At 42.9% G+C, this 27388-nt stretch overlaps 1 protein-coding gene across 8 annotated transcripts in view; it reads right to left on the bottom strand.

The window, feature by feature from the left end:
- LOC133628520 (ubiquitin-associated protein 2-like) overlaps positions 1–27388 on the bottom strand; it is a 135153-nt gene that overhangs the window by 65620 nt on the left and 42145 nt on the right. For all 8 annotated transcript variants that reach the window (XM_062016801.1, XM_062016798.1, XM_062016797.1 and 5 more), the window contains exons 3-8: positions 24321–24398; positions 22574–22684; positions 12092–12245; positions 10325–10402; positions 2688–2742; positions 1499–1602 (exon numbers count right to left, since the gene is read on the bottom strand). In XM_062016801.1, the coding sequence (XP_061872785.1) occupies positions 1499–1602; positions 2688–2742; positions 10325–10402; positions 12092–12245; positions 22574–22684; positions 24321–24398 (580 nt within the window). The remainder of the gene's footprint in view (positions 1–1498; positions 1603–2687; positions 2743–10324; positions 10403–12091; positions 12246–22573; positions 22685–24320; positions 24399–27388) is intronic.

Raw genomic sequence — 27388 nt, forward strand, 5'->3', positions numbered from 1 at the left:
CAGAGAACAAGGAAGAAAGGAGGAGCACCAGAACGGAGATCCCTCTGCAAGCCATGGTGAGAATGCGGCTGTACCCCTGCAACCCATGGAGGGCCATGGCAGGACTGAGAGTCACCAGCAGCTCTGGGTGAGTGTACCTGGATGGGCAGGAGACTGTGAGGAGGCAGCCATGGTGCAGGCCATGCTGGAGAGCCTGCGGGCTGCAGAGCAGACCCACACAAAATGCAGAAAGGAGCTGCAGCCTTTGGGATGAATGCCCATGCAACCCCGTGCAGGGCTGCCATGTGTGTGAGGTACCCCATGGATGTGCAGGGAGAACTGGTCCGCCTGCCCTGAGGAGAGACAAATGGCAGAAGCCATCAGGAATAGACTGACTAAAACTCCCCATTCCCTGCCCCCCTGAGCCATTCAGCGGGAGAGGAGTGGGGAGAATGTGGTCTTAAGGGGTAGTTGTGCTCTTCATCGTTGTACCGTTTTGTGTTGTTTTGTGTTGGTTATGTTTTGGGGTTTTATGGTTATATTTTAGTTGTTGGTGGATTATTTCTGTTTTCTTCCCCAAGTCAAGTAGTCCTGTCTGTTTTGTCCAGGACCATAAGCAATTAAGCCCTCCCTGCCCTTTGGCAAGACTCAAGTCTGGGTACTTGAGACTAATCTTGGTCCTTTGTCCCTTGATGGGCCTAAACCAGGACACTCTTCATCTCCTGTCACAGAATATGGAAGCAGCAAGGTATCCTCTTTTCCCAATCACAGACAAGCAAGGTCACATTCATAATTTCTAAATCACAAAACTTGCTGTTAAGTGGTTCCTTTCCAAACTGTGTCTGTCTCTTGCCTTTAGCTAGGAATATATACTTCACATTTGAAACTTCACACACAGAGTTGCCTCTGTCTTCAGATAGGCAGACTGTTCTTTTCGCTTCCATTCAAGTGTCTAACTCATGCTTTAGTTAATTCTTCTCTTCAAAAGTAGCAGATCTTTAAACTCTCCTCCATCCCAAAGACTCACATCTTTACATTCCTGCATTGTACATGTGGGGCTTCCAAAGCCATCCCAGCATCACTGAATGTATTCGTAGCTGTAAAAAGTTTTTTTCTTCTTCTACTTAGATACTCACACCCTATTGCCCAATGCCTATAGACCAATCACTTTTAATAGGACTTATACTTCTTAACTACATTATGTGAACTCTTAAGCAGTATTTAAGATATCTAAACAGTTCTTCACATAAAAGATTCTTCCAATAACTCTTCAAATCCCTTTGTCTCTCAAGGGGGTGTTAGTACTGAAATAAACTGCAAATTGCCTTCCCATCATTATAACCAGGCTACAGCATGTGTTCTGCACATTATTAACAGTTAAGCTATAAAAATTAACTAGTATCTGTTTCCCGTGAAACGTATTCACATTTTGAGAACTGAACACTAACAAAATGGATATTTTAACTGTAATTTGCCACAGATCTTCATTCCAAACCTTCCACTTCTTGAAGCATCTTACCAGTTCCATCATCTGCATCATTCTGACCAGTCTCACAAACCTCTGATTTTGTCCCAAAGCCATCAGTGGCAGAAGACTCCATATAGTCTGCAGGGTTAAATGTCCTAGAGTTTTAAAAGTTAAGAAATGGAAGAGAACACATGGGTCATTCAATGAACACAACTGTCATTTTTAGAGATGTTTAATACAACTTCAGCTATTTCAAAATAATTTATCTTGATAGATTTGGTTTCTAAACAAATGTTTTCTCTGTGAGCAGACATAAAAAAGGAAAAAAAGAGAAAAGTAGTAAAAGGAGAAAAAAGTGAGGAGACTGGAAAAGAAATTACTGTAAAGAAACTGAACCAAAACAATTCCTGAAAAAGCAATTAACAGCATACCTACTCCTCCCAGTCTTATAAAGCTTTAGCTTATATGCACAATGATAAGCCCCTCTCAGCTGATAGTTTCTCAGCTGGTGGCTGACTGTTGAGAAACCAGTATCATGTCCTTTCAGAGCACCAGACCTGCACAGGACAGGAGGCGGAATAGCAGTAAGATTATTTCAGAATGCACTCCTGACACCCATGCCAAAACACATAGATGCAGCTAAAAGGTGAAAAAGGATTATTGAAAATGTCATTCAAGACAAACACTGAGTGTATTGGAGGCTACACTTCTACAAAGCAAGTTATTCTAACAAAATTGAGAAAAAAAAACACCTTTAGAGCTGCTGAGTAACCTCTTTTGATTCTGTTTCAGTGTCCCCGTATGTCCAAAACAGCTAAATCTCAAAAACAGGAGATGATTTATAATAGCTAGACTTTCTGAGTTTATATAGAACTTGCACATTTCTACATTACACTGAAACAAATTTATTTTTCAATTGACCTAGGACTATACACAGCACACAGAACTGTCAGCCTCCAAGGCACTATGTGGCTGCTACTGATAGGTACAAACTTCAAGTTGGAGATATTAACACTGAATGAACATACATTATGTTTGTATGGGTGTCTCCAGTTAGAAATAGTGGTTTAAGACAAAAATAATCCATTAATCTTCTAACAGATTTGTGATTTTTTTTTTTTGCATCCATATTGGTTTATCAAACATACAGCAATATTAATACATCCAGTGGCAACACCGTCAATGAATATTGCCACTGAGTTTCATTCTTGTCAAAATCTGTGCTCTGCATGTTTCTTACCCCATGCCTTGGGCTGAAAATCTCCCTGCTCCTCTCTCTCTACCACGTCCAAACCCTAGGAGAGAAAACACCGTTTAACAGCAACAGCAGAGGAGCCACCAATCACTAGTCTGTCACGTTAGAAAAGATCATGGTAGAAGAAGAAAACTACTGTAAAGTTGAAGTTAAATATCCTTTACTTCCCAAATTTGCTCATAGGAAAATTTGTTTCCCTAACACACAAGTAAACCACAGGTCATCTAAGACTAGGCATTTGAATAGGATTTCCAATTCTTTGCTATATCTCTCTTTTGTAGCTAGTGAAGTAGCTCCAAATGCCAAGAAAAAGACTTACCTAAAGATCCATTCCACATGTGACTGTTATTGCCAAATCATTACATGTTCAAAATTTTCTCTCTACTTTCTATTTCTTGCCTAAGGTGCTCTAGAATCCCAGTCTCCCCGCATAATCTGATCTCTCAAGAAAGTCCCTATCACTCCTTGTCTGTGAGGAGAAAACTTAAATGCTCCATTTGTTTCCTTCTCTGACTCAGCTCACCTGTCCACTCCTCCCCTCCTGTGCTTTCACCAACCTGCTACCATACACTCCTTCAGCTTTCCCCTTAAATCATAGTTACTGACATGAAGATTAACCAATCCAAATTACTCAAACAACTTACTTGCTATCACCCAAAAGAACATGCATTTCTATTTTAACAAAACCAAATACTTGTTGCCTCCAATTTTGGTTAACAGCCTTAGTTTATGAGCTTCTTGATATGGTGAATGGCTTTATTGTTGCATGTTGCATAGTGACAACAAGGCATGTAAAGTTTTACATTTCTTAACCATCCATAAAGCACATGACTACAGAAATTGCTAGAAACTATTTCTTACCTATGCCATATTCCTACATAGACTTTTACTTTTTCTTCTTTGCTTTTTTAGGACCTCAATATCTGAGGCATTTCCAGTTTGTTGTTTTTTTTGAGGAAGATTATTAATATTATTTTGTATTACAAGAACAGGAGAAGTTCAAGAGCTGCAGAGTGAAAACAAAATGGTATTTGTTTTAACAACAAAATTATGTGGTAATTATGTGAAACCACCAAGGAACTACAAGTTTACCAGAGCACAAATTTAAAATCCTAAATCGCCAATTTATTTTCCTTTCCTTCACCCATCAGTCACTGTCCAGCGAATAAGCACAGCTAGAGCCAGCCATACTCCCATCTATGATGGAAGCTTAAGCCCAAGGAAGAGATAAGGAAGCTAAGTATAGAAAGTTTCTATTTTAGGTATTCCATCTTACCAAAACAACCACTTAAGTTAAATGTAATAATTCAAATCACTTGTTTTACTCATCATAAAGCTGGTCCACTTTTATATACTGCATGTACTCTACTAATCATTTTTAGAAGCACGTGCAGAAAATTTTCAACTCTTACGGTTGAATATAATGTGTTAAAGCTAAGTTCTTTCTAATCTTAACAAAAAATTACATGACACACAGCTTCTCAACCGATGCAGAATGAAGTGCAGCAAAACTAATCAGCCTTCAGATCGTAACTACCAGAAGGTCTGCTCTACATTCATGTTTTAGAAAAAAACATCCTTACTAGTTGTGGCAAACAAAATCCAAAATAAATCCCGTGCCAACTATGTTAAGCTTTTAAAATGAGAAAATTATTAGATATGCAATTCCAGTAACAGAAGCTTCATTTTTTCAAGGATAGCATACTTGTTACCTAAAAACATTTAAAAAGAGAGATCAAGAATACAAGCTGGACAACAGTCAGATATTTACAGAAATGGTAAGCTGCTTTGCTGTCTTATACAGCCAGTAGAAAAAAAAATAAGAGTTTGAAAAGCTCTTTGTCACACTAAGTCCCAAATTAAAACAATATTTTTACCTTTTGTCCTGGTTTTGGTTGGGATATAGTTAATTTTCTCCCTAGCAGCTGGTACAGGTCTGTGTTTTGGATTTAGTGTGAGAATAATGTTGATAACACACTGATGGTTTAGTTGTTGCTAAGTTGTTGCACTTATAAGTTAAGAATTTTCTCAGTTTCCCAGACTCTGTCAGCAAGCAGATGCACAAGAAGCTGAGAGGGAGCATGACCAGGATGGCTGACCCCAACTAGCCAAAGGGCTATTTCATACCATAGAATGTCATGCCCGGTATATAAACTGGGGGGAATTGGTGGGGAGGGGCAGATTTCTGCTCAGGCATCGGTCAGTGGATGGTGAGCAACTGTATGGGGCATCAATTGTCTCTTGGGCTTTGTTTCTCTCTCTCCTATTCCCTTTAATCATTATCATTTTTTTTTCTGATTCTCCTCCCCATCCCACTGAAATGGGGAGGGAGGAGTGAGCAAGGAGATATGGATGATGGTAAAGTATTAGAGTAATTGGTGATGTATCTTTCTTAATCACTATCGCTATCCCTATGTAGCAATGATTAGGTGCATTACTTTGCTTATGCTCTTTGCTGCTTAAAGATAGGCTTACTGTTGTAACTGAATGCATTATCTTATTTTCTGCAATATTTTGAAGTAGACAGTAAAGTAAGATTAATCTTTTTGTTGGTGTCTGTGTCTTTTCCATCGACCCCTTTATTTGGCAAAACAGAAGGCAGCTTAAAATAACAAGACAGTGTGTGGCTCAGACATTAGCTGACCCCTAAAATTTGGTATCCAATGTCTAGACTGAAACACACACACACTGCATAAAACATTTCTAAAAAAAGGGTTCTATGGTAGGTACCAACAATCTCTCGCTTTCAGCTGAAGTACTTCAATCCACATTTGACACTTCTATGTAACAGAAAAGCTGACTGAATGAAATGGCAGTAAGTGTTTTAAAAAAAATATTTCTACTAATATCCAAAGAAAGAAGGCCATGCAGCCCTGAAATACTGAGAAGTGAATTACACTGCTTTATACAACTCCCTGCAGATTTCAAGGGCTTGCATTATAAAATTAAAGTAGGTATTTGTGGAGGAATGGTTGAGGGAGCATGGACATGGATCCCGGGGTATAATGTTAGGCCTGTTGGGGCAAGGCAGCCTGAGCTCTAGTTATATGAATTTAATGCACAATCAAGACCAGAGTCAGAGCCATGGTTAAAGCAGTTGCTGTCACATAATCAACATAGACAGCAGGCCGCTTTCTGTTCCCTCAAGGTCGGACTGTTTTCAGCTAACGAGCTAACAGCTCAAGGTGGAAAACAACTTTGGAGAAAAACAAGATGGGAAAATGTGAGGGAGCTTGCTTATCGCAGAAACCGCAAGTAGGATGAACATAAGAATGTAATCTATTAGCTGCTGTTGCTGAGCTAGCTTTGAAGCTGCTGGGTATATAAGTTAGAGCCTGCTTTCAATAAAGAAGAAGATTTCTGCTATCACTCACATTGAGTAGGACTGATTTCTTCCCACCCAGCTGAGAATCGGACCCTGGGTTGATCGCCGCATGAAGTAGGCTTGGAGCTGGTTTTTCAGGCTTCGAGCCTGGTTTCAGGCTTCAAGCCTGGGTTTTTCAGACTTAGAGTCTGGTTTCAGGCTTCGAGCCTGGTTTGCAGACTTCGAGTCTGGTTTTTCAGGCCAAGAGCTGAAAACTTCGCGGCAGGTATTTCCTGCCACAGAACACACACTTGTAATATAATGATCCTGAAGTCATTCAACAGCTTTAGCATAGACACCTGAGAACACTTAATCATAGAATGGTAGGGTTGGAAGGGACCTTTAGAGATCATCTAGTCCAACTCCCCTGCAGAAGTCAACCTAGATCAGGTTGCATAGGAACATGTCCAGACAGGTCGTGAAGATATCCAAGGAAGGAGACTCCACACCCTCCCTGGGCAGCCTGTGCCACTGCTCCGTCACCCTCACAGTAAAATAGTTTTTTCTTATATTTAAATGGAATCTTTTGTGTTCCAGCTTCATCCCATTACCCCTTGTCCTGTTGCTAAATATGATAGAAAAAAGGGATGTCCCAAACTCCTGACACCCACCATTTAGATATTTGTAAATATTAATAAGATCCCCCCTCAGTCTCCTCTTTTCTAGCAGCCTTTCCTCGTATGAAAGATGTTCCATTCCCCTGATCATATTGATGGCCCTGCGCTGGACTCTCTCCAGCAGTTCTCTGTCCCTCTTGAGCTAAGGAGCCCAGAAATCATCACAGTACTCCAGATGAGGTCTCACCAGGGCAGAGTAGAGGGGGAGAAGAACCTCACTCAGTCTGCTGGCCACACGCTTATTGATGCATCCCAGGATGCCATTTGCCTTCTTGGTCGAAGGCACATTGCTGACTCATGGTTAATTTGTTCTCAACGAGGACTCCCAGGTCTCTCTCTGCAGAGCTGCTCTCCAGCAGTTCGACTCACAGCCTGTACTGGTGCATGGGGTTGTTCCTTCCCAGATGCAGGACTCTGCACTTGTCTTTGTTGAACCTCATGAGGTTCCTCTCTGCCCAACTCTCAAGCCAGTCGAGGTCCCGCTGAATGGCAGCAGAGCCTTCTGGCGAATCAGCAGGGTCATGGTTCTGCTTTGTGTCCCGCCTCTTCCACACAGGATCTTGAGCTCTACCATCTCATGGTCACTCATGGTTGCCTCCCACCTTCACATCCCCAATCTGATCCTCCTTATTTGTCAGTACTAGGTCCAGCAGCACACCCCTCCTTGTTGGTTCCTCGATCACCTGAGACAGGAAGTTGTCAACAATCTGTAGGAACCTCCTGGACTGTGTGGGTTTCCCAGCAAATATCAGAGTGGTTGAAGTCCCCCATGAGGACCAGGGATTGTGACTGTGAGGCAGCTCTCAGCTGTTTGTAGAAGGCCTCATCCACTTCCTCCTCCTAATCAGGTGGTCTGTAGCAAACTCCTACAACAATATCACTTCCCTTGCCCTGCTCATTAATTTTTATCCATATGCACTTTACCCGCTCCTTATCCCCACCCAGGCACAGTTCGGTACACATTAATTGCTCCCTTACACAGAGAGCAACTCCACCTCCACGCCTTGTCAGCCTGTCCTTCCTAAATAATACATAGCCCTCCATGGCTGTGCTCCAGTCATGGCAGCTGTCCCACCAGGTCTCTGTGATTGCAATAAAGTCGTAGCCCTGCATCCGCACCCACATCTAGAGATGTCATGACATCATTCATACCTACATGGAACACAAGTAAAGGGTAGTATCCCGCATCCCTGACGAGCCGTGGCACTCTCTCGGCCACATCCCTGACCTTGGCTCCTGGCAGGCAGCACCTCTTGTGACTTCTTATCCGCTCCACAGATGGGTCTCTCAGTACCCCTTAGCAGTGAGTCATCCCCAACAAGCACCTGTCGCTTCTTTCTACAGTGCCCATTACCTGGTGCTGGTGGAGCAGCTGATGGTGAGTTGTTTGATGGGTTTTCCCCTTCTGGAGCTTGCTCGTCGAAGTCCCTTGTTGCCAGTGCCTCATACTTATTTGTAGTGGGCACTCTGGAAGGAGGGTTTTGAAGATGAGCCCTTGCTTGCCCTTCTTTTTTTTTTGTTACCAGGGTCCAAAGCATATTAGATTCACTGGAGGCTTGCACCTGATTGTGGAAGCTTCTGTCTTTCTCCACCTCTGCTCCTTTAATACTACAGTCTACTCACAGTTTCCTGCATCTCTTTCACCAGGTGCCACAGTTCTTGAACTTGAGGGCACCTATGACACATGGTTACCTCAGAAGCATAGGTCCCTAAGCATCCTAAACACTCCCTGCACTCCACCTGGACTGAAGCATCTCTACTAACCAGCTCTGTCTGGGTGGATGCATTGATCTTCACCTGGGTTTTGTCTACCTGAGCCTTGGCTTTAGCACTCAGGCTACATTGAAGCAGAGGCTCTTCTCTGACTTGTGTTTCTCTATGTAGGCTGTGGGGTCGTACCCTGCCTGTCGTCCCTGCTTGCCCTGCCTGCGCAAAGTGCTGCACCACACCTGAGTGCTGCGCTCCCTGTTTGCCAGTCCTGTTTGCTGTGCTCCTGGTCGCTGGCGCTCCCTGAGGGAGGAATAAATCCCCTGCAGTTGCTGCGGCTCCGCCTCCCAGCAAGACGGTCCCCCTTGCGAGAGCTGCCTGCTCCTGGTGGCTGTCCTCGCTTTTCCTCCACTCCCCATGCTCCAGGAACCCCTGGATTACCTCAGTCGGCTGCACAGCCGCAAATAAACAAGCCTTGCCTCCTCCATGTGTCCCTTCATTAAGCTACTTTGCTCACATGGAAAGTATAGTCTAAAATATTTGGTAGAGATACAGTAATACTATGTACACTAAGCCTGTGAACAGAAATGGACTGAAGTTGTTTCTGTTTCTTCACTCAGATATGTCAGTTTGATCTTATGATGAAGTGCTTCAGCTTGAGACACAGGATATTCATCTAGAGACCTACAGTGTTGACAATGTATTGTTCATAAGGTCATAAAGCAAAAAAAAACCAAACTGTGTTTGAAATTAATGTTTCACCCAACAGCTTCAAAAAATCCTACCTTTATAGTTATAATATGAATATAAAGGATTATTTTAAATAACAAATATTGAAAATCACATTCCATCTATTAACAGTGCTAATATATCAAAAACCATAACTGTGAAGTATACCATACCCTCCCCTGTACCTACCTCTCTGCGCATACCATTTGGTATTTGCTGATTCACAGGCACAACTGAGTCATTCTCACAACCCTCTAGGAGCTACATGTCTTTGCATCTTTCCACTCCTTCAAGATGCACATCTTGAAACAATGAAGTCAGATCTGCTCATCTTTGAATATCTCATTAATGGATATTCCAAAGAGAAGGAAGCTCTTTGAAGGCAGAATTTTTCACAAGTCAGACACTAAGTACATTCGCTCTGCTGTGCACTTGATTAATTTGACTCATTTCATTGCACTTCTCCACATGATATGCACTGTACCTAGGTTATAATTTTCATTCCTCCTGCTCTGAAAAAACAAGTCTCTTTCCACTCCAATCTGTGAAAACCCAAACCATCTATACATCCCTTGATTCCACATCAAATCCATTATTAACATTTTTCCCCTTTCGTCTACTCGATAGAATCAGTTGTACATAAGACTCCACAGTACTTTTTTTCCACAGTTCTCCTCATCAACTCTTCCATGCCAAATTCTTTCTTTTACCAAAAAGTCTCTATAGTAGCTTAGTACTTTCTCTGATTCGCTACTGAAAACAGAAGACAAGCCTGACAACTGGATCTGCCCCAAAGAAACAGAACAAGTACACATCAAATCCCTCTCTGGGAGCCCTACAGATGGAATCTTGTACTCTTCTGCTGCCAAGGTACATCCTGAGGAGCCCAGTGCACTCCCACTTGCAGAAGCCTAGTATGAGTAGATCTGGGAAAACAGCTCTCCACAGCCAGATCACACCAACCTGCTACATTGGAAATTACTGTAAAGGTGATCTGCATCAATTTGTTTAGGTTGTTCTGAGACCAGGACATGATAAGGGGCAAGGGAGGGGGATGTACCTAAACTAAAGGTGGCTGAAGAGCTTATGGAATCAAAGGATAACCAACAAATGCTTAAAAAGTAGTCTTTAAAAGAAATAAATGGGAGAGTTCCATTTCAGGACATGAAATCAGTGTCAGTTCCACACCAATGCCATCACCTCACCTCTCCCACGGCCACGTTTCCCACGGTCTGAAGGCCTGTCTCCTTGATCGTTGTCCACTCCATTCTCTTCAGCTCTAACTGTGGATAGAGGACAGCTTAAGAGAAGCTTTAGACTCATACATAAGACAATATAATCAGTTGCCTAATCCAAACCCCAAAAGAAGAGGCAAGTTTTTCGAGTGGGATGGTCAACAGATCTCAGTCATCCCTTTACTTTGGGGCTCAGCTACATGCAAGTTATTTTTACTTTGCACTAGACAATTTGGAAGCAAAATATCCGATGAGGGAAATGTCCTTCAGCAGACACACTTCTGTTTCTCTGGCATTAAATTAATTATGGCCTCATCTCTTTAACAAGGTAGGAAATACAGCTGACTCATACTAATCTTCCTTGAATATACTCTGGGTGGCAACAGTGAAAGAATAAGGGATAACTAAGAACACCAACTCTTCTCCTATACAACTATGGAAACATAAAATCTCTCTATTTAAATCAGAGGAATGATAACTAGATGAGGGCAAGAACTACAACTAAATTATTTTGTGGAAAACTCCCGAGAAGGTTTCTCTGAAAGACTGCTGGCTCCTTGAAGAAAGAAAAAAAACTAACACCACCAACAAAAAAAACCCAAAAAAAAAAGACTGGCCACTTAAAACACTGACAAGATTTTGTACTGCTCAACTTCTAAGGACAGCAACAAGATCATTAATGCTTGGACATAAAGCTAAGAATATCAAGATTTGGTAAACATCTGAAAAATCTTGAATTTCAGTTTATAAAAGGTGACAAGTAGCATCTGGCTCTGGCAAAAACTTTGCCCATCACTTCCATTTTGATGGATCTGATTTCAATTTGTTCTATGTGTAGTTGCAAGTTTTATTACTATTTTTTCCTATCTTGACATTTTTCTGTTCTACAAATACTCCCGTCTTCATTGGCACAATATATAATATATTCACATAATTAATTAGAAGAGTTGGCTAATACTGTAAATATTTTTACTGCTCTTAAATGAAAAGCTAAACATATGGTTTTTGTTCTGGTTTCTCTGCTCATCTATCAGTACTGTGTATGGTCCTTACAGGCAATGTACATGGCCTTGACACTGCTGATAAAATAGAGAAAAAGAGCAACATGTATCCAACGATGATCTAACCTGATGCTACCTAACTTGGAGACATGAGTTTGCTTTTGTGCAATGTATTATTGCACTTGTATAAACTGTAGAAAATTGTTAAATGTTTCAACTCACAAAGCATTTCCTCTGTTGTAGAAACTCAGCTTTAGTTAGATTATGTGAGTAATATATGCTACAGATTAATAATGTTCCCAGTCTTTTCATTTTCCTTATGAGAAGATGAGAACATCTTCAGGTTCTCCCACTCATAAAAGGAGATGGGAGTCAAAGCTGGATATTTTTTTTTTTTTATTAAAAGAAACAAAACAGCTGTGCAGCAACATATTTGCTCTCAAGCAGTCTTACAAAGAGTCAAATCTAAAACTTACATCAAGAACAGCAACTTGTGCAGGATGAATTCATCAAAAAGGACCAAAATTTCAAGTCATCTGAGTGGCTCTCAACAAGCATAGATCATTCCAAAACCAAGTCATGAAGGCAGATAAAGCATACCTATGGCACAAACAAGTTCTGATCCCTTCAGCATTGAGCTATTGCTTGAATGGACTTCAGTCCATTAAACATTTGCTCTTAACTCAGCAAGTTTCAGTTGAAAGGACAGTGCTTAAATCTTTATCCCTATACGTACACTCTCGGCCACGGCTGCCTCCTCTTCCCCGTCTGTTGGAACTTCCCCGTCCACGACTCACTTCTCTGTCCCCTCGTTTTTCTCTGTTCTCTTTGTTTTCCGAATTTTCCTTTCCAAGGCTTTTCTTCTTTCCCCCTACAGTCTCCCAAGAAGTCTATTTGGGTAGAATATAATTACAAAAGTAAAAAAGGAAGAGACAGCTCTCAATGCATATGTCCACCTCACACCTCTCCACTCATAGGAAAAAACACAGGTATTTGCATAACATCACAAATGTAATACTTTGTAAATTACACTGATATAAATGGAAATGCAGGCTGTATTTTTGGAAAGATGAGAAATAAATAAGTTTTAGAAGTCAGACAGTCTTATGGAATGTGAGAATCCCAAATATTTCTGGCTATAATGGACTTTTACTAGTTCAAGGAAACCTAGATATGACCACAATACAGAAAATCTGCAAAGCAAGCAACAGTTTCCCTCTCAACTATCTCCATAAATCTAGCAAGACAGCATGCACAGAGATATCTTTTTCTCTCAAAGAAATGAAAAAATTGCTTATAAGCATCACTGAACAAGACACCGATAAGAGTAAGTACATGTCCTAAGGGGGCTAAAAAGAAGAAAAATCACTATCCAGAAGTACTTGAAATCACGCAGCAAGAGGCAGAAAAGCAGAACAATTTGGGAAAACTGGGGCCATAGTAAGTCAGATCATCCACAGCTATAGCACATCACACAGCAAAATACTAAAAAAAATGTCTACACAAAAAGGGAAGAGACCAAGGTCCAAACATCAGGCTTCATCTTTAATATTAAACTCAATCTTCAAATGAAATTTAGGGATTATATCAGCTCCATAGGAATATCTGTAAGAGTTGAAAATTACTAAAACACTTGCTAAGAATAGTACAGCACAGCATATATTATGGAATCGCATGGTTAGTATATTGAGCCATAGTTGCAAAGCAAAAAGAAAGATATTCTTTGCAAACAATCAAGATGGCAGATAGATTGTCTGGTTCTGGCTGAGACAGAATTTTGTCCCTAGCAGCTGGTACACATGAGAAGTGCAGATCACTGCTCAAGCATTGGTCAGTAAGTGACAGGCAACTGCATTGGGCATCACTCGTCTTAGGTTTTATTTCTCTTTCTGTTATCTTCTTTTCCTTATGATTAATCTTATTAAATTTTATTTCAATTATTAAACTGTTCTTATCTCAACCTATGAGTTTTACTTTTTTTCCCCCCTAGATTGTGGAAGAGGCAGAACACAAAGCAGGACTGTGACCTGCCGACTTTGGTCTCTTCAAAGACCTGCTTGGAGGGATCTCATGGGATAAGATCCTAGAAGGCAGAAGTGCTCAAGACAGCTGGTCAGTCTTCAAGCATCACTTCCTCCAAGCCCAGGATCAGTGTGTCCCAATGCACAAGAAAGAAGGAAAAGGAGTTAGGAGGCCTCCATGGATGAGCAAGGATCTGCTGGGACAACTCAGGCAGAAAGCAGACATCTACGAGAGGTGGAAACAGGGCCTGACCTCTTGGGAAGAGTATAGGAACTTTGCCAGAGCTTGCAGAGGTGCAACTAGGAAGGCTAAGGCCCTTCTAGAATTAAATCTAGCCAGGGAAGTTAAGGAAAACAAGAAGGGGTTTTTCAGATACACTGGCAGTAAGAGGAAAATAAGGGGGAATGTGGACCCGTTACTAAACACAGAGGGTGCCCTGGTGACTGAGGATGCAGACAAGGCCGAAGTACTGAATGCTTTCTTTGCTTCAGTCTTTACGGCCAAGGCTAGCCCTCAGGAAGCCCAGTCCGGGAAGGATAGGAGAATGGCCTAGAGAGCAGAGGACTTGGGTGGAAGATGTTAAAGACTTGTTGGCCAGTCAATGGGTCCTGATGGGATGAATCCTAGAGTGCTGAGGGAGATGGCTGATGTGATTGCTAAGCCTCTCTCCATCTTTTTTGAATGATCATGGAGGACAGGTGAGGTGCCTGAGGACTGGAGAAAGGCCAATGTCACGCCAGTCTTCAAAAAGGGCAGGAAGGATGACCCAAGAAACTACAGGCCGATCAGCCTCACTTCCATCCCTGGAAAGGTGATGGAACAACTCATCCTGAATGTTATCACTAAACATATGAAAGAAAAGATGGTTATAAGGGGGAGTCGACACAGATTTACCAAGGAGAAATTCTGTTTGACCAACCAGATAGCCTTCTATGAGTGCATAACCAGCTGGCTAGATGAGGGGAGAGCAGTGGATGTCATCTACCTTGACTTCAGCAAGGCTTTTGACACTGTCTCCCATAACATCCTCATCAGAAAGCTCAGGCAGTGTGGCTTGGATGAGTGGAGGGTGAGGTGAATCGAGAGCTGGCCGAATGACAGAGCCCAGAGGATGGTGATCAATGGAACAGAATCGAGTTGGAGGACTGTGGCCAGTGGAGTTCACAGGGATCGGTTCTGGGGTCAATCTTGTTCAACATCTTCATCAACGACCTGGGTGAGGGGACTGAGAGGAACCCTCAGCAAGTTTGCTGATGACACCAAACTGGGAGGACTGGCTGATTCCCCAAAAGGCTGTGCTGCCATTCAGTGGGATCTCGACCGGCTTGAGAGTTGGGCAGAGAGGAAAGTCATGTGGTTCAATAAGGACAAGTGCAGAGTCCTGAATCTGGGAAGGAACAGCCCCATGCACCAGTACAGGCTGGGGGTTGAACTGCTGGAGAGCAACTCTGCAGAGAGAGACCTGGGAGTACGTCCTGGTTTAGGCCCATAAGGGAATAAAAGACCACGATCAGCCTCAAGTACCGAAGACCTGAGGATTGCCAAAGGGCAGGGAGAGCTTAATTGCCACTTAAGGTTCAGGACAAAACAGACCAGGCTACTGGGCTTGGGGAAGAAAACAGAAAATCATTTAATGCAACATCAACTAAAACATAACCTTAAAACCCCAAAACATAACCAAAATAAAACAAAACAGAGTGGTACAACAATGAAGAGTCCGACCAGCCCTTTAAGACCACCTTCTCCCCACTCCTCCCATCTTCCTGGGCTCAGAGACCTGATCCAGGTTTTTTTACCTCCTCCCCCCTTAACAGCCCAAGGAGGCAGGGAGTCCGGGGTTTCAGTCAGTCTATTCCTGATAGCTTTGTCCCTCCCCAGGGCAGGTGGGCTCCGCACCAGTCCTCCCTGCAAGTCCGTGGGGTACCTCACACACACAGGACCCATCATAGAAGTTCATATAATGGTAGGGGTTGGAAGGGACCTTTAGAGATCATCTAGTCCAACCACCCTGAAGAAGCAGGTTCACCTAGATCAGGTCGTAAAGGAACATGTCCAGGCGGGTCTTGAAGACCTCCAAGGAAAGAGACTCCACAACCCCTCTGGGCAGCCTGTTCCACTGCTCCTTCACCCTCACGGTGAAATAGGTTTTTCTTATCTTTAAGTGGAACCTTTTGTGTTCCAGTTTCATCCCATTACCCCTTGTCCTGTTACTATCTACTATAGAAAAAAGGGATGTCCCAACCTCCTGACACCCACGGGCTGCTCCGACATGCATTTATCCCAAAAGCTGCAGCTCCTTTCTGCCCCTAGTGTGGGGTTGCTCTGCGGTGTGCAGGCTCTCCAGTACGGCCTTCGCCATGGCTGTCTCCCCACACAGTCTCTCGCCCGTCCGGGTGCACTCACATGGAGCTGCTGGTGGCTCTCAGTCCTGCCATGGCCCTGCATGGGTTGCAGGGGTACAGCCTGCATTCTCACCACAGCTTACAGAGGGGTCTCTGGTCTAGTGCTCCTCCTTCTTTCTTCCTTCTCTGACTGTGGGGTCCGCGTGGTCGCCTCCATCTTGTATCACTATTACACCTCCTGCCAGCACTTCAAATTCCTGTCCCTAAATAGTGATTGCAGAGGCACCAGATTGGCCCAGCTGGGCCACAGATGGGTCTAAATCCAGGAGCCGGGGGAGCGTCCAAAAACTCTTAAACGGGTCTTCAGTGCAACCCGTTCCCCCTGTTACCAAGCAAAAGCTGTTCCTTGCTAAACCATGACAGAGTGCTGGTTGATAATAAACTAACCATGAGTCGGTAATGTGCCCTTGTGGCCAAGAAGGTCAATGGCATTCTGGGATGCATCAAGAAGAGTGTGGTCAGCAGGTCAAGGGAGGTTCTCCTCTCCCTCTACTCTGCCCTGGTGAGGCCTCATCTGGAAGTTGGGACATCCTTTTTTTCTATAGCAGCTAGCAACAGGATAAGGGGTAATGGAATGAAGCTAGAACACAAAAAGTTCTACTTAAATATAAAAAAAACCTATTTCACTGTGAGGGTGACAGAGCCCTGGTACAGGCTGCCAAGGAAGGTTGTGGAGTCTCCTTCCTTGGAGGTCTTCAAGACCCGCCTGGACATGTTCCTGTGTGACCTAATCAAGGTGGACTTCTACAGGGGGGGTTGGACTAGATGATCTCTAAAGGTCCCTTCCAACCCTACCATTCTACGATTCTATGATTCTCTTCTCCATCCCACTGTTAGGGGGGAGGAGTGAGCAAATGGCTGCATGTTGTTTAGTTGCTAGCTGAGGTTAAAACACAACATGGGTTTCTAAGTATGTCCCCATTTCTAGGAGCTTACAGAATAGGTAAGATATGTAAGTAAGAAATTAGCATATGCAAAGAAGTTGCCATCTTCTGTGAAGCACTGAAGTCATGACCTCTGACAGGCACCTGCATCAAACAAAAAAGCTTGGCTATCAGTACTTTTAGGTCCTGTCCTATCTTCTCTCCATTCAGACAAGAGCAGCTCAGAAGCCCCAAAGAGGCAGTCAATGACAAGAATGTCCAAGCTGTCTGAACTGAGAAAATTAACATTAGTGAGAAAGTAGCAACAAAGCAGTTTATAAATATAAATGCAATGTTTCAGTACTTCCTGTCTCAAAGGAGACACTAAGAGAAGGGTTACACTCTTATTTCTTTAACATGGTATAAGGTGAGAGAGAAGGGTGAAATCACTTTTCAATTTCATCTCCAGTATAGAAGAATAGGTCAACTCAGGTGAAGTGCTGACAGCACAGATTATAAGTCTAAAACTACATATTATAGCAAATATTATTATAGCATGTTGGTTTTCTGTCACACAAATAACATTTCTTCAAGTAAGTATCACATGGCCTCACCTGCCATAGCCTGAATAACAGCATTAGACACTAAAACACCCCCAGAACTTTAGAGACACTTCACAGGGAGAAAGAAGTAACTGCACTGACAGCAAGAAGACAAGTCAATACAGTTCAGAACATACTACTATTCCACTGATGGTGCTGAAAGATCTTTGATCATTTAAAAAAAAGGAAAACCGGATGATCTCGCAAAGCTTAAGAGATTCTACAAGACTTTGAATCCTAGAATCATTATGGTTGGAAAAGACATTTAAGATTATCAAATCCAATCACTAACCTCACACTGCCAAGCCTATCACTAAACTAAATCATATCCCTCAGCATTTCATCTATGCATCTTTTCAATCTCTCTAGGGATGGTGACTCCACCACCTCCCTGGGCAGCCTGTTCTAATGATTAATAATCCTCTCAGTGTAAAAGATGTTCCTAATGTCCAATCTAAACCTCCCCGGCATAACTTGAACCCATTTCCTTGTGTCCTATCATCCATTACTGGAGAGAGGATATCGACCTCCACCTGACTACAATTCCCCTTCAGGTAGTTGCACAGAGTGATTATGTCTCCTCTCAATCTCCTCTTCTCTAAGCAAAACATCCCCAGCTCCCTCAGCTGCTCCTCATCAGACTTTTTCTCCAGACCCTTCACCAGCTTCATTGCCCATCTCTGGACACACTCCAGCACCTCAACGTCCTTCTCGTAGTGAGGGGCCCAGAACTGAACACATATTTGAGGTGCAGCCTCACCAGTGCTGAGTAGAGGGGGAGAGTCACTTCCTTGGTTCTGCTGGTCATACTATTTCTGATATAGGCCAGGATGCCATTGGCCTTCTTGGCCACCTGGTCACACGGCTGGCTCATGTCCAGGTGGCTGTCGATTAACACCTCCAGGTCTTTTTCTGCCTGGCAGCTTTCCAGACACTCTGCCCCAAGCATGTAGCATTGCCTGGGGTGGTTGTGGCCCAGGTGCAGGACCCGGTCCTTGACCTTCCTTGTTAAACCTCATACAACTTGCCTTGGCACATCACTCCAGCCTGTCCAGGTCCCTCTTCAGTAAACTTACTGAAGGTGCACTCAATTCCCTCATCCAGATCATTGATAAAGATGTTAAACAGAACAGGCCCCAGCACTGAGCCCTGGGATACACCACTAGTAACTGGCCACCAACTGGACTTAACTCCATTCACTATGACTCTCTAGGCCTGGCCATCCAGTCAGTTTTCCACCTATCTCAGAGTAGGTCCCATCCAAACCACGTGCAGTCAGTTTCTCCAGGAGGATGCTGTGGGAGACTGTGTCAAACACCTAACTCAAGTCCAGGAAGAACACATCCACAGCCTTTCCCTCATCCACTAAGCAGATCATCTTCTCACAAAAGATTAGATTGGTCAAACAGGACCTGCCCTTGATAAAGCCATGTTGACTGTCCTTGAACCCTTGGTTGTCCTGTATGTGCCTCAGGATGGCACTCAGGATACTCTGTTCCATAACCTTCCCCAGCACCGGGGTCAGGCTGACAGGCCCGTAGTTCCCACGATCCTCCTTCCAGTCTTCTTGTAGATGGGTGTTACATTTGCCATCCTCCAGTCCAGTGGGACCTGCCTGGTGAGCCAGGACTGCTGGTAAGATGATAGAGAGTGGCTTGGTGAGCACTTCCACCAGCTCCTTCAGCATCGTCAGGTGGATTCCATGTGGCCCCATCAACCTGTGTTCATCAAGGTAGAGCAGCAGGTCACATACTATTTCCCTTTGGACTAAGAGGGCCTCATTCTGTCCTCCATCCCTGTCTTCTGACTCAAGTGGACGGATGCCCAGAGAAGAGTTGGTTTTACTATTGAAGACTGAGGGAAAGAAGACATTATGTTCCCTAAGACATTAAGACATGGGAAGGATCAGTAAAAGGATGACTGTGAAAGCATCAAATCTATGCTTTCCCACCATACCATTTTGAGGAAAGCCCTGAGAAGTTGGACATATCCTTTAAGACAGAGGATACTGCTACGTCTGGGCATAGGAATCTATCACAGCTTATCAAAACTATCTGGTTTTGTAAAATAGCTACCTGATCACAATTTTGGCTGACAACGTCTGAGGCAACCCAAATGACTGTTGTGGCCCTGATCTTTGAAATTATGTAACAGAAGCCTTCTTGATGGCCTGATCTTAAATGGAAAGAATAATCATATGAAAGGTTCCCTTTGTTCTATGTTCAAAGGTTTAGGAAGTAAAACATGGTCAGGCATAAAATGCCTCTCACACTTTTAAGAAATTAAATGACTACAAGTCTTGGGCAAAGAAACATGCCCTTCTCTACTCTCATCCACAAGATTGTCTATCCAAAGCCAGACTGTCACAATTCTTGCAAGTGAAAAGTCTTCAAAGAGAGAAAGTCATGAAGCATAAAGTCTTAAGGATTATTGCATGGAAAAAAAAAAAAAAGACAAAACTGGCAGAGAACCAAAAAAAATTATAAGTAGACATTCTGGTTATCATTCCTTAATCTTCTAATTCCTCAAATTGGATAAATACATCTTCCAAATGAGGCAAAACTCCCAACTTTTAGCACATCAAAGCAGAGTAAAAGCAGAAACTGAGATTTTGGAACATGCATTCAGAACTAGTAATACTTCTGCTTCCAATTTTACATCAAATCCATGGTTAAACTATTCTGGAGTATAAAGGCCTTAAAAGAAACCCTTCAAGTTGGAGGTCCACAAACTTCCATTAAGAAGAATTAATTTATTCACACCAGTCATGGTTTGACATGACAGCCTTTTCTGGTAAGGGGGAAGGGGTCTGTAAAGATGGCTCCTGTAAGAAGTTGCTCCCAACTCTCTCCAGCTCTGAGCCAGACCCACTTCTGGGACTGAGCCAATTAGACGCCTCCACGATCACTTTTTAAGAAGAAGCCGGAAGAAGAGGTTTCTTCCTCTATCTTCCTCCATCTTCTTTCTTTTTCTGCCCCTTCTTTTCCTTCTGGCTGGTGGTGGTGCAAGGAATAGGAACAGTGAGAGAAACAACCATGCGGACTCCAAGGTTAGTGATGAAAGAGAGGAGGAGGTGTGCTGGAGCAGAGACTCCCCTGCATTCTATGGAGAGAAATGGTGAAACTGAGATTTATTTTCATTTCTTTAAAGACCCCGCATCAGCGGTAGAGACTCATTTTGATAATGACCCCGGACCAGGGACAGCGATTCACTTCATTAAAGGCACCGAGCCAGGGACGGTGATTTTGGCCGGAGGAGGCCGTGTCCCGTGGGAGGGACCCAATCACTTCACTACAGACTCCGAGACAGGGGCAGTGATTTTCTTCTTTAAAACTATGGCCAGAAGAGGCCATGTCCCGAGGAAGGGACCCAATATTCACAGAAGCTGTAACTTTGGGAAGAACCCACGACAAAGCAGCTCATTAAACTTATGCCCAGAAGAGGCCACATCCCGAGAGAGGAACCATATAACTGCAGAAACTGCAACCGTGGAGAAGAATCCACGCTAGAGATATTCACCAAGGACTACGTCTCATGTGAGGGACCCTGTATCGGCAGAAGCCACAGCTGTTGGGAACAACCCACACCAGAGAAGTTCGTTAAGGACTGTGTCCTGGGGGAGGAACACCATGTTGGAGCAGGGGAAGAATGCCAGGAGTTGTTCTCCTCTGAGAAGAGAGAAGCAGCAGAGCCCATCTGTGAGAGACTGACCACATCCACCATTCCCTGCTCCTCTGAGCCGTTGAGAGGGGAGGAGGTAGAGATATCAGGAGCAGGGAGCTGGGCCCAGGAAGAAAGGAGGGATGGGGGAGGGAGATCTTAAAGTGCTGGTTGTAATTATCTCGTCATTCTACTCCCTTTTAACTTTTATTCTGTTCTGTTTCTTGTAGAATAAACTTTCCTATTTTCCTCTCTCAGTTGAGTACTGGAGTTTGTTTTGCCTGGAACTGTAATTGGCAGTGAGCCCTCCCTGCCCTTGTCTTAATCCACAACAACCTTGCTTATCTTTTTACTCCCATTTCGCTGGGGCCTCTGCTTTCCTAACGAGGGTGGGGGTGAATGGATGCACCAAGCGAGAGACTGTCGTGGTGCTGCTCTGCTAGCTGGGCCAAACCACGACAACACCCTACAATTACAGCCCCTACAGTGGGTTCAGAATGACTTGACAGAAGAGTAGAGCATAAAATTGATAAACAATTTCAGCAGTTTCTTCCATGTCATGATCACTTACAACAATTTTGAGAATAATTTTCAACTAGAAAATAGCAAATATGACAAGCACAGGATAATAAAACCAGGACATTACCAAGACAGATTTAATCAAGGTGAGATGCTCTCTTTTACTCTCAACTTGCCAGCTCACTCGATATTATATACTTCTGTGTTTTAGATGACCTCAACTCTGATAAATGAAAAGTGGATAAGAAAAGAAAGACCCCTCAGTCAGAATGGCATGTATCCTAGATTTAGGGTGTGGGGGTGAGTGAGTTTCCTCATTAACAATGAGCCAGAGTACACATCCTGATAAATCGCAAGAAATACTCAGTGTTCAGCATTGAGAAAGGAAATCCAGGTTTCTTTCCAAATTAAATGAGATGAAACCTAGTTTACTGCCTCAAACTGCAAGAAATCCCTCCAGCAAAAACTCCAATCACAGCAAGACATATTTTCCTGATCTCTTGGGATAAAAAATTGCTGTATACAACATTCTAAGAGACATTATTTGTTGTTACATACATATTGTATTGTCTACTCTGTTTTTCAAGAAAGTCAGGCAAATGAGCAACAGTAAAAGAAGCAACTACTTGCTGGATCCTCTTCTGCCATTAGTAGTGTTGTCAATGTAACTTTCAGATGTGCAAACCTCTTCCAACTTCAACACTGGCAAGGCACACCTACAGAAGTTGCACAACTTGAAATATCTGCCTGCTCTTTATGTTTATAAAGATTGCGGTTAATAAAAATTGCCTTTTGTGGCAAACACAGTTTCAGGGTTGCTAGTGAGTAGCTACAAACACTCCAGCAAAAAAACCCCAGCCTGTGTCTGACAGAGCACTGAGTTCTGTTGCAGTTAAAAATGCTGCATGTAAATGAAAGCCAGAGGACTCTGCATGAGACCAGCTGAACATCCACAACATTTTCAAAGTTCAGCCTACTCTAAGGTATACATGCAGTAGAAAAGCTGCTCTGGTCTCCATTTCCTTCAAAGTAATTTGAATGGAAACACAGAAATCAAAAGCTTCTGAAATATGAATTTCCCTATCAGTGCTTTGAAGTAGAAAGACTCAGTACACAGAAGGAATTGTTTAATATGAAAGTAAAACCTTACCGTGTCTGAACTTCCTTCCAGCAGTAGGTTGATTGCTCTGTTCACATCGCCGTTACAATCATGTAGTGCCACTATGCACTCATCCTGGTTTTTCCCCGTCACTTCCATAAGCTGTCAAAGTCAGACATGTTAAAATATCTAAATTATCATCATTACAAAAAGTTAGTACCACCACAGATTACAAGAAAGTGCATAATTACTGTGACAGAGCAACTAAAAATCTAAATAAAGGTATCTGCATTTTACAGGTCTGCTCGCGTTCAGACAAGAGATAGGACGAAACCTAAATTACACTGTAGTCAAGAAAGCACTCTCACTTTTTTCCTTTATACTTGCAGCAAATGCTGTCACCCCACAGACAGCAGTATATGAGGATTAAGATATAAAAGACCAGGATAGCTCCAGTATCATAGAATAGTTTTAGATGGAAGAGACCTTTAAGATCATCGATTCCTCTTTCCCTCCACAAACATCCCCCTCTTTATCCCACTGTGTGACAACAGATATAAAGGTAAGCAACAGCAGAGAACAGATCCATCTGGAAAAACAGAGAGACTATGAAAAGGGTTTTTCTTCATCCAGATCAACTCCCTCCATTTCATCATAAGGTCACACAAAAGGCATAAGCAATTGCTGCTTAAGGAGAGCTAGTACTAAATTATACCCCATGGATCTGCACATCCTGAAGAGTGTGGGGATGGAAATAATCAGTCTGTCATGGGACATAGAGCAACTTTACCAAAGAAAAAAAATCCTATATGAGCTAGAAATATATATGCACAATTTAAAATTTTTGAGATTTTCTATGCAGAACTTAATTTTTATCCTTCCCACCAACAGAGCTACAGGCACTATTGATGAGGGTCCTTAGGCTTCAGGAAGTACAAGACTTCACTTCTGGCACAGCAACAGAACAAGTTTATAAGAAGAACAACAAGAAGTACTTAATAATGCTTTGGAGGAGGTTTTACAAAGGAAAAGAAATCAAGAAATCTGCTCCTCTACTGCATTAATGCATTCACACTAATTCTTCTCTCCTGGGTATACTCCTAGGTTCTTTGTCAGTTATGGTATATGGTATGGTGTATTCCCTAGAATAAAATCACCAATATCCACAGCAGAACAAGGACCCAGATTCTCAGTACTGCTTGAATTACTGGTCTCAGCTATAATTGGGTAACAGAAGCTTAAGCATCTATACCTGAAAATCAGCATGGTAGAGGAAATGGTGTGAGATCTTCACAGCGTAATTCTATAATGCATACACAGATCTAAGAGGTCAGATTAGTTTTTTGAAAATAACACCACTTAAATTCACCTTTAAGCTATGGTTCGATTTTTACTTCTGAAAAAAGAGCCAAGATACTAGCAAACTCAGTTTATGCTGGTGATAAGTTTTCCCATGTGCACGTGGACAAGCTGAATACACTCTGACAATGATTAAACGTCAGTATCATACTAGAAAGATACAGTCTGGAAGAGACATCAGCACAGATGAGTTTTGGCTTAAAAGCTTGTCTACAAAGGAAAATACACTGATGTAACTATACAGCCAGAGCTATATTACCATGTAATTTATTGTAAACAGACTTTACAGTGCAATAAGAACACTTTTTCCTAGTTAAACTTATGTCCTTTTTCAAAAGGTTTCATCTAAATCAGAAACAGACACTCTAGCTCCAAACGTAAGCCGGCTTTGGAGCACCTTATTGCAGGGCATAAAAACTTTGTACCATAAGAAACATACTTGTTTCACTTTATCTTCAAAATCTGTGTCATTCTTATCATAGATCATCTGAGCAAGGCGAATCTGTTCTGCTGTTGCCTGAAAAACACAAACATCCAATGAAGTACACAAAAGACGGGTGATACTTTAAAAAAATATATTGCTAACGTAATTCTTTTTTTCCTCCAAATTCTCAAAAAGAACTTCAACAACAAGCACAGAAGTGCTATAGGAAAGGGGATTAACACCTCCTCTCTGCCCATTTTAGAGTAAAATGTTAGCTGGGACAGCGGTAATTTCAACATGTTCTAACATGTCTAAAACACAGTTAAAGGTCACCACATAAACAAGTCAATCGTGTAATCAAATAACTTACCACAGAAGCCTACACTTCGATAATATTACTTTACCACTCCAAAGTCAACTATTTCTAAATTAATTCCACCTCTGGTGATTCCTGTTCACATTCCCATCCATGATTCTTCCAATATAACTGTAATTTTATGAACATTTAAAAAGAGATCAAATCATGCCTCAACATCTTGCACATGACCAGTTGCACTTATTTTCTGGTCTCTAGAAACTGCTAAAAGATCTTGCTATTGATCAAATACTTAGTGTTCCTGTAGTGTTTCTGGATCATGAATCCATGCTGGCAACTTCTCCAAAAGCTGAAAGACTAAAATGGATGGATGCAGTCAAGTGCCATAAATGTGAACAGGACACAATTGTCCCAGAGAGGAAGTAACTCGAGAACACTCATGTTCCATCATACAGGCCACTCTTCACAATATATCATTTCCAGTCTACTTCAGCCACACTCCCATGACAATATGTGGTGGTTTAGCTCTGGGTGGGTGCCCGAGGCCCATCAAGTCCTTCTGTCACTCCCCCTCCTAAACTGGACAGGGGAGAGAGAAATATGACCAGAGGTTTGTGAGTCGAGATAAGGACAGGGAGATCACTCAGCAATTAGCATCACAGGCAAAACAGACTCAACTTGGGGAGAAAAGGTTTAATTTATTAATGAACAATCAAAACAGAGTAGGGAAATGAAAAATAAAACCAGAATCTTAAAACATCTCCCTCCATCCCTCTCTCTTTCCAGGGCTCTCCTTCCTTCCCCTGCAGCAGCACAGGGGGTGGGGGTTGCAGTCAGTTCATTACGAATGGAGTTTGTCACTGCTTATTCTCGGGGGAGGTGTCCTCACACTTCCCACTGCTACAGTGTGGGGACCCTTCCATGGGACACAGTCCTTCATGAACTTCTCCAGCGTGGGTCCTTCCCATGGGTTCTTCATGAACTGCTCTAGCTTGGGGTCTCGCACGGGGGTAGCTCCTCACACACTGCCCCAACGTGTGTCATCCACCAGGAGAACAGCCCTTCAGGTACTGACTGCTCCAGTGTGGGTCCCTCACAGGATCACAACTCCTGACAGTAAACCTGCTCTGGCGTGAGCTCCTTGGCCCTGTCAGGAACTTGCTCCAACATGGGCTTCCCACAGAGTCACAGCCTCCTTCGAGCATCCACCTGCTCTGGTGTGGGGTCCTCCACAGACTGAGAGTGGATCTCTGCTTTCCGGTAATCTTCCATAGGCTGCAGGGGCACAGCTGCCTCACCATGGTCTTCAGCACGGGTCAGAGGGGAGTCTTTCTTCCAGGGCCTGAGCATCTCCTCCCCCTCCTTCTCCACTGACCTTGGTGTCTGTGGAGATGTTTTCACATTCTCACTCCCAGTTGCTGCTGCCATTTATCAACTGCGCAGCAACTTCTTCCCCTTCTCAAATAGGTGAATCACAGAGGCATTACCTCAGTCACTAATTGGCCAAGCCTTGGTCAGCAGCAGGTCCATCTTAGAATTGACTGACATTAGCACTATCAGCTACAGGGGGAGCTTTTGGCAGCTCTTTGTTTAAAGAAGCCTCCCCTGCAGTTCCCATGCTACCAAAACCTGACCCAGGCAAAAGCACTACACAAAACCAAAAGATAACTCTATGTTACATGATCCTGCATCTAATTTGATTTCTGTTCAAACACAAGAGCTAGAGAAGGCTGACAGAGAAGTTGATGTGTTGCAGAAGATTTCTTCACTGAGAAGACAACCACCTCATCCACTGATATTCTTGATGGAAAGGATTCATACTGGGCAGCTGGTTGAATCTCACATTTCAAAGTCTCACTTCATAGTATACTCATATGAAATTCTGTGCCTTATGAGTTCAGACTTCGTCAGCCCCAAACTGCTTCACTTCTGGAGTTTATCACAAATACAAGCTCTAGAGGAGGTCGTCAAGTTTAAATGCTGAGAAGAATCTAAACATTACTGCATCATACCCCACCAGCTGCTTATTTTCTGAGAAGCTGCTGCAGCTGTCCCACCTCCTCAAGGGAAGCAACATTTGCTGTGCTCAGAGGCAATGTTCCAAGACAATTAGTGTTTGCAACAAAGTACTCTGTGCTACCTCACATTTTCAAAGTGTCATAGTGACAGCTTCATACGTCACTCTAACACAGAGGATAGCCTGCTCTGGAATTCCCTGTGCCAGCCCTGGTGCTACCCTCCATGAAAGCCTCCCAGGAAGGGCAGTGCTCTGTGTGAAGGAGCTCACTCGATGTCTGCTGAAAGTTCAGCAGAGAACAAAAACAAAAGGTCTGCTGATTTCAGGAATTAAGCCTTGGAATTAAGTCTCGCTCAGACTTCAGTCTTCTCAGGCCCATTGCAACTTTTGTGTAGTGAAGAGACTTCCTTTAAAGATATCCAGAGTTACATTCAGACAATGTAATTTCTGGAGAGACATGATGGCCTGGCCCATTTGACCAGAAACAGGAAGTCATTAAGATTCATTTTTGCCATAAATCAACTTTTTCCAAGTCCATGTTAGAAGACAAAATATACCAATTTTATAACAATATCAAATGTATGTCAGTATCTTCAGTTTTCCTGTGTAAGCAGAGCACTTAGAAACAAGTAGGTGCAGTGTTGCTAATATTTATACCAGTGGATTACACCCAGATGGAACTGAATATTAAGAAAAACACAACAAAAACCCACAAGATGCATTTACTACACAAAAATCAAAATCAGTGTC

Source organism: Colius striatus, chromosome W, assembly GCF_028858725.1.
Source record: "Colius striatus isolate bColStr4 chromosome W, bColStr4.1.hap1, whole genome shotgun sequence".
NCBI lineage: Eukaryota > Metazoa > Chordata > Aves > Coliiformes > Coliidae > Colius > Colius striatus.